Consider the following 6,516-nt stretch of genomic DNA (forward strand, 5'->3'; position numbering starts at 1 on the left):
TATCAAACCCTCTGATTATCTTATACATCTCATTTAATTCACCTCTCAACCTTCTTCTCTCCAATTAAAACAGCCTTAGTTCCCTCAGCCTTTCCTCATAAAACCTTCCTTCTATACCAGGCAACATCCTAGTAAATCACTGCTGAACCTTTTCCAAAGCTTCCACATCCTTCCTGTAATGCGGTGACCAGAAATGTACGTAATACTCTACCTGAGGCCTGACCAGTGTCGTGGACAGCTGAAGCATGACCTCATGGCTCTGAAACTCAATTCCCCCTACCAATAAACGCCAACACACCATATGCCTTTTTAACAACCCTATCAACCTGGGTGGCAACTTCTAGGATTTATGTACCAGGAACCCAAGATTTCTCTGTTCATCTACACTGCCAAGAATTTTACCATTAGCCCAGTACTCTGCATTCCTGTTACTTCTTCCGAAGTACCTCGGACATGATTCCTCTGTTCCTCCACACTGCCAAGAACCCTGCCTTTAATCCTATATTCAATATTCAAGTTCGACCTTCCAAAATGCCTTCGGAACTACCTCACCTCACCAGTTCAACCTGTTTCTAAAGCCCTAATACTTTATGGTTTAGTTTATGTTGGTTCTCCTCTTTTATACATCACACTTACCTATGTCAGACCTTTAAGCGCTATGTAGCTTTCATTTCACTGGTCTATCTAAGTCTTCCTGAAGTCTGTTCCTGTCCTCCTCATTGCTCACTACATTTCTGAGTTTCATGTCATTTGCAAACTTGTGCCCTGAGCATTGATGTCCAAATAATTTTTATATATCGAACATTATATCGGAGGGGACACTGCTGAACACTTCAATTCCTGAAACTGCAGGATTCAGAGAAAGCGTAGGCCATTCAGCCCCTCAAAGCCTGTTCTACCATTCAGTAAGATTACATCTGATCTCGGTTTCACTTTCCTGTATTCTCATTATGACCCTTATCACACTGTCCACCAAAAAATCTAACTCAGGCTTGAGTAAGTCCATTGATCTGGTGTCCACTGCATTCTGGGAAAGCCCTTACCAAGATTTGGCACCTGGTGCCAAGATTGGGAAAGATGTCACAAAGAGTAGTCAAGCAAGGGCCTGACATACCCCAGACTCAGCAGATCCAGGTGGTGGCATTGGTTAATGGTCACCCTGGGAGGCTTCAACCTTGACTCTGGACCTCATAAAGTCTCATGGCATCATGTCAAACATTGGCAAGGAAGCCTGTTACTGACCACCACATATTGACCCTACCTCAGCTAATAAAACAGTCAAGATGGACAGGGCACAGAATGCTGACCACAGATGCAAGACTGTCTGGACTGGTCTGTAATTTCCAGGGATTTACCTATTACCCTTCTTGAAAAGAGGAACAATATTCGACTCCTTCCAATCCTCCGGTACAACTCCCGTAGACAGTGAGGAAGCAAAGATCTTCGCCAGCTGCTTAGCAACTCATTTCTCGCTTGCCGGAGCAGCCTGGGATAAATCTGGTCTAGCCCTGGGGACTTATCAATTTTAATGTTTGCCAAAACTTACAGTACATCAACTTCATCAATCTTGATCTGTTCAAGCCAGTATCCCAGCTCCTCAAAGTTCTCATTCACAACAAGTTCCTTTCCTAGTGAAAACTGAAGCAAAAACTCATTTAGGGTGTCCCCTATCTGCTCAGACTCCATGCACAAGTTCCCTACGCTATCCCTGATTGATCCTACCTTCTCCCTGATCATTCTCTTATTCCTCACGTATGAGTAAAATGCCTTTGGCTGCTTCCAAATCCTTTTTGCCAAGCCTTTTCCTTGTGTCCTCTCCGGGCTCTCCTCAGTCCATTTCTGAGCTTCTTTCTAGCAAGCCCAGAATCCTCTAAAGTTGTGCTAGATCCTTGCTTCCTCCACCTTATGTTAGCTGCCTTCTTCCTTTTGACAAGAAGCTTCTCTGTTCTCGTCATCCAAGGCTCCTTAATTTTACCCCTTCTTATCAGGCTCAGAGGAGAAAATTTGTGCATCACCCCCACCAACTGCTCCTTAAGCAGTCTCCACATGTTTGCTCTGCCCTTTCTGTGGAACAATTGCTCCCAATCTGTACTTCCCAACTCCTGTCTGATAGCGTCATAGTTTCCTTTTCCCCAGTTAAATATCTTCCCTTGGTAATTGCTCCTTTCTCTCTCCATGGCTATGGTAAACATGAGCTGAAAATGTGTTACTGGAAAAGCATAGCAGGTCAGGCAGCATCCAAGGAGCAGGAGAGTCGACTTTCACTTTCCTCATTTCTGAAGAAGGGCTCATGCCCGAAACGTCGACTCTCCTGCTCCTTAGATGCTGCCTGACCTGCTGCGCTTTTCCAGAAACACATTTTCAGCTCTGATCTCCAGCATCTGCAGTCCTCACTTTCTCCTATGGTAAACGTGAGGCAGTTGTGGTCACTGTCATCAAAGTGGTTTCCCACGGCGAGATCTGGCACCTATCCTGGCTCATTGCTGAGCACCAAATCCAAAATGGCCTCTCCCCTCGTTGGTTTGTCTGCATACTGAGTAAGGAAACCCTCCTGAACACACCTGACAAAAACGGCTCCATCCAAACCATCTGCTCTAAGGAGATTCCAGTCGATATTGGGAAAGTTGAAGTCACCCGTAACAACAACACTGTTACATTTACATTTTTCCAAAATCTGCCGGCCTATGAGCTCTTCAATCTCTTTACTGCTATTAGGGAGTCTGTAGAAACTCCCAATGCGGTGGCTGCTCACTTGCTGTTCCTAACTTCCACCCATACTGACTCAGTGGACAAACCTTCCTCAATAACCTTCATTTCTGTAGCTGTGATGCACTCTCTGATTAGCAATGCTACACCCCCTCCTCTTTTTCCACCCTCCCTGTCCTTTTTAAACATTCTAAACCCTGGAGCATCTTGCAACCATTCCTGTCCCTGTGAAACCTTGTCTCCATTATGGCCATGACACGATAGTCCCAAGTACTGATCCATGTTCTAAGTTCATCACTCTTATTTCTGACACTCCTTACATTAAAGCTGACCCATTTTAACCAATCTCACTTTAAATCTCACCCACTGAAAAATTTCCCAGCAGCCCTCATTTCTCTCCACCCTCTGTCCTCGACACTCTGTTCAAAATGGACGCCCGACTCTCAAGGGAAGTCCCTTTCTAAGTGGGAAAAAACTGACTTAGCCGGCAGCCCTGGCTTCTCTCCACCCTCTCTCCTCGCCGATCTGTTCAAAATGTGGTGACAATGTTCTGCTTTCACCTTAGAAATACCTTGCATTGTGTTGTGTGGCATGACAAATATGCTAGATGGGACAGATGTAACAACACAGACTAAGCACCTTGGAGGTGGTGTGGGTCATCATCAGCAACAGAATTGTATTTGATGACAATCTGCAACCTCATGGTCCAGCATATCCCCCATTCTACCATTCCATCAAACCCCACTCTACCATTCCATCAAACCCCAGACATCAATGGAGAGTGTAGGAGGGCATGCTGGGAGCAGCACCAGGCATATCTAACAATGACATGTCACCCTGGTTATGTTATAAAATATGACCATATGTGTGTGGAAGCAGCTTGTGATAGAGACGTCTAAGCATTCCCACAATCAATAAACAAGATCGAAGCTCTGCAGTCCGGCCATATTTAATCATATATATTAGGCAGACCCAACAGGAAGTGACGACTCCACACATATCCCCATCCTGAATGATGAGAGAACCAGCACCTTAAATGAAAAATGCAAGGCTGAAGCATTTGCATTCACCTCCAGCCAGATGTGCTGAATGGATTAACAATCACAGCTTCTTCCTTATGTCCTCATGTTCTATTCTATTCAGCTACTGCCTTTGGAAACAAATCCCACCTTTTGACCATTTCTTTTTCGGAATTCCTCCTTGATACCCTTGTGAACGTCTTATATTCGTAGCATCCATTCATGCCACATGAATCAAGAAATGGCTCAAAGCACTAGATACTGCAAAGCCCACATTCCAGCAATACCAGTGCTCTGGAATCCCCAGCCAAGCTGTTCCAGTACAACTACAAAATTAGCATCTACCTGACCATGTGGAAAATCACCCTGATCTGTCTCAGACGTCCAAATTAGCCCACTTACTCTTGATCACCAGTAAAGTGATGGAAGTGTTATCAAGTGGGACGTGCAAAGTAATAACCTTCTCACTGATGCTGTTTTTGGGGTTCCTCTGGGACCACTGAGCTTTTGACCTCATTACAGTGTTGAATCTGTCTTTTTATAATAAATCCATGTTTTTCAACTGTTGAAGAATTTGCAAGATACTAAAAAATCTGTTGCAGTGTGTATGTTAGCAGAAAGGGAAAAAAATAAGCTTGTTCTGGAACAACTTAACAATCTATTAAAAGGAAAGCTCATTTCTGAGTTATTTACTTTTGTGCATCTTTGAACGTATGAGATGAATACCCACATAACAATAAAATCATGCAGGCAGCTCCAGAGGTAAAACAGCATGAGCTCGAATGACAACAATCATTTCTTAAAGTCTGAGTTTAATTGGTTTCTCTTTTTGTAATTAAACAGGCAGCACATTCGATGGTCTTGGATGGTTGAAGAGCTATTGGACCAGCCAAGACACCAACAAGCTGCCTCTTCCAACTGAATGTTAACACTGGAGAGGAAGTGTATTCTGCCAAATCTTCCCCTTGAGTAACAACAGTTTAATTTCTATGAAATCAGATTGTAATTCACACCAAGTGGATGACTGGTAACAGGATGATCCTTTGAGTAACTATTCATGAAGTAATTTTCAGAGCTTGGAAGTGTGGAACTAAACATGTCAAACTCAGATCATGTACAATCCAGCTCAGTCACTCAGCCTCCTCAGCAAGGTTTCCTCAGAAAGACTGCTCGATCGCGAAAGAAAATAAAACCAAAGTCTGAACTAGTCAGTTGGCCTCCTCATCTCATAGAATCAAGCAGCACAGAAAAGATACTTCTGTCCAACTCATCCATGCTGACCAAGTTTCCCAAACAAAACTAATCTCACTTGTCTGCATTTGGCCAATATCCCTCTAAATCTTCCCTATTCATGTACCTGTCCAAATGTCTTAAATATTATAACTGTATCTGTATTTACCACACCCTCTGGCAGTCCATTCCACATATACAACTACCCTGCGTGAACAGGTTGCCCCTCAGGTCCCTTTTAAATCTTTCTCCTCTCGCCCTAAAATTCTGCCTTCTAGTTTTGAACCCCCCTACCCTAGAGAAGAGACCTATACTACTCACATTATCTATGCTCCTCATGGTTTTATAAATCTCCATAAAGGTCACAGTCAACTTAGTTTCGCTCCAGTCAAAAAAATCCCAGCCTCTTCATATAATTCAAACCCTCCAGTCCTGAGTTAAAAATCACACAACACCAGGTTATAGACCAACAGGTTTAATTGGAAGCATTAACTTTCAGAGCGCTGCTCCTTCATCAGGTGATTGTGGAGGACACAACTGTAAGACACAGAATTTGTTGCAAAGGTTTACAGTGTGATGGAGCTGAAATTATACATTGAAAAATAATTTGATTGTTTGTTGAGTCTTTCATCTGTTCGAATACCATGATAGTTTCACTTCTTTCAAATGTAAATCACAAAACTTTTTTTTAAGTTACATTCTCAGATTAACTGTAACAATTGGTGTTAGCCAGATAATATCCTGAAGGTGTTAGCCCCCTGTGTTCTTGGTGTGTGCCGTAACGTTTAGACTGATTCTAATCTAAGAAGTGAGTTAACAGAGTCTTACATGGCTTCATGCAGTTTTTGAGCAAAGTACAATGTAACTCTGCAAGTACAAATTCACTCCACAAATGTATATGTACATGTGTGCATGTGGGTTTGTATGTGTGTGTCTGTCTGTTTGTCTGTCTGGGTTGGGGGGTTGTGAGTGTGAGAGAGAGTGTATATGTGTGTGTATGTGAATGTAGAGTGTCTTAAGTCTGTGAGGGGGTGCATGTGAGAGTGTGGGAGTGTATGTGTCTGTAGGGGTATGTGTGTGTCTGGGTTGGGGTTGTGAGTGTCGGTGAGAGACAGTGTATATGGGTGTGAGAGTGTAGAGTGGTCTAAGTCTGTGAGAGGATGCATGTGGGAGTGTGTGTCTGTAGGGGCATGTGTGAGTGGCTGTGTGCATGTCTGTATATATGTGGGTGTGTGTGTGTGTGTGTGTAGGAGTATCTGTGTGTGTGGTCACCTGTAATGTGACATGAACCCAAGGTCCCGGTTGAGGCCCTCCCTATGGGTACCGAACTTAGTTATCAGCCTCTGCTCGGCCACTTTTCGCTGCTGCCTGTCCCGAAGTCCGCCTTGGAGGATGGTTACCAGAAGGTCTGAGGTCGAATATGCTGGACCGCTGAAGTGTTCCCCAACTAGGAGGGAACCCTCCTGTCTGTTGATTGTTGTGCGGTGCCCATTCATCCATTGTCGTAGTCTTTGCTCGGTTTCCCCAATGTACCAGGCCTCCGGGCATCCTTGCCTGCAAC

The 6,516-nt window shown here is 43.9% G+C and overlaps 1 protein-coding gene across 1 annotated transcript in view; it reads left to right on the top strand.

Moving 5' to 3' along the window:
• The window catches only part of hyi (hydroxypyruvate isomerase), a 36,189-nt gene extending 30,792 nt beyond the window's left edge, over positions 1–5,397 (top strand). Inside the window, exon 9 of the mRNA XM_060829912.1 lies at positions 4,569–5,397. Coding sequence (XP_060685895.1) covers positions 4,569–4,654 — 86 coding nt within the window. The 3' untranslated portion in view covers positions 4,655–5,397. The remainder of the gene's footprint in view (positions 1–4,568) is intronic.
• The last annotated feature ends 1,119 nt before the right edge of the window (positions 5,398–6,516 follow it).

Source organism: Hemiscyllium ocellatum, chromosome 9 (assembly GCF_020745735.1).
Source record: "Hemiscyllium ocellatum isolate sHemOce1 chromosome 9, sHemOce1.pat.X.cur, whole genome shotgun sequence".
NCBI classification, from domain to species: domain Eukaryota; kingdom Metazoa; phylum Chordata; class Chondrichthyes; order Orectolobiformes; family Hemiscylliidae; genus Hemiscyllium; species Hemiscyllium ocellatum.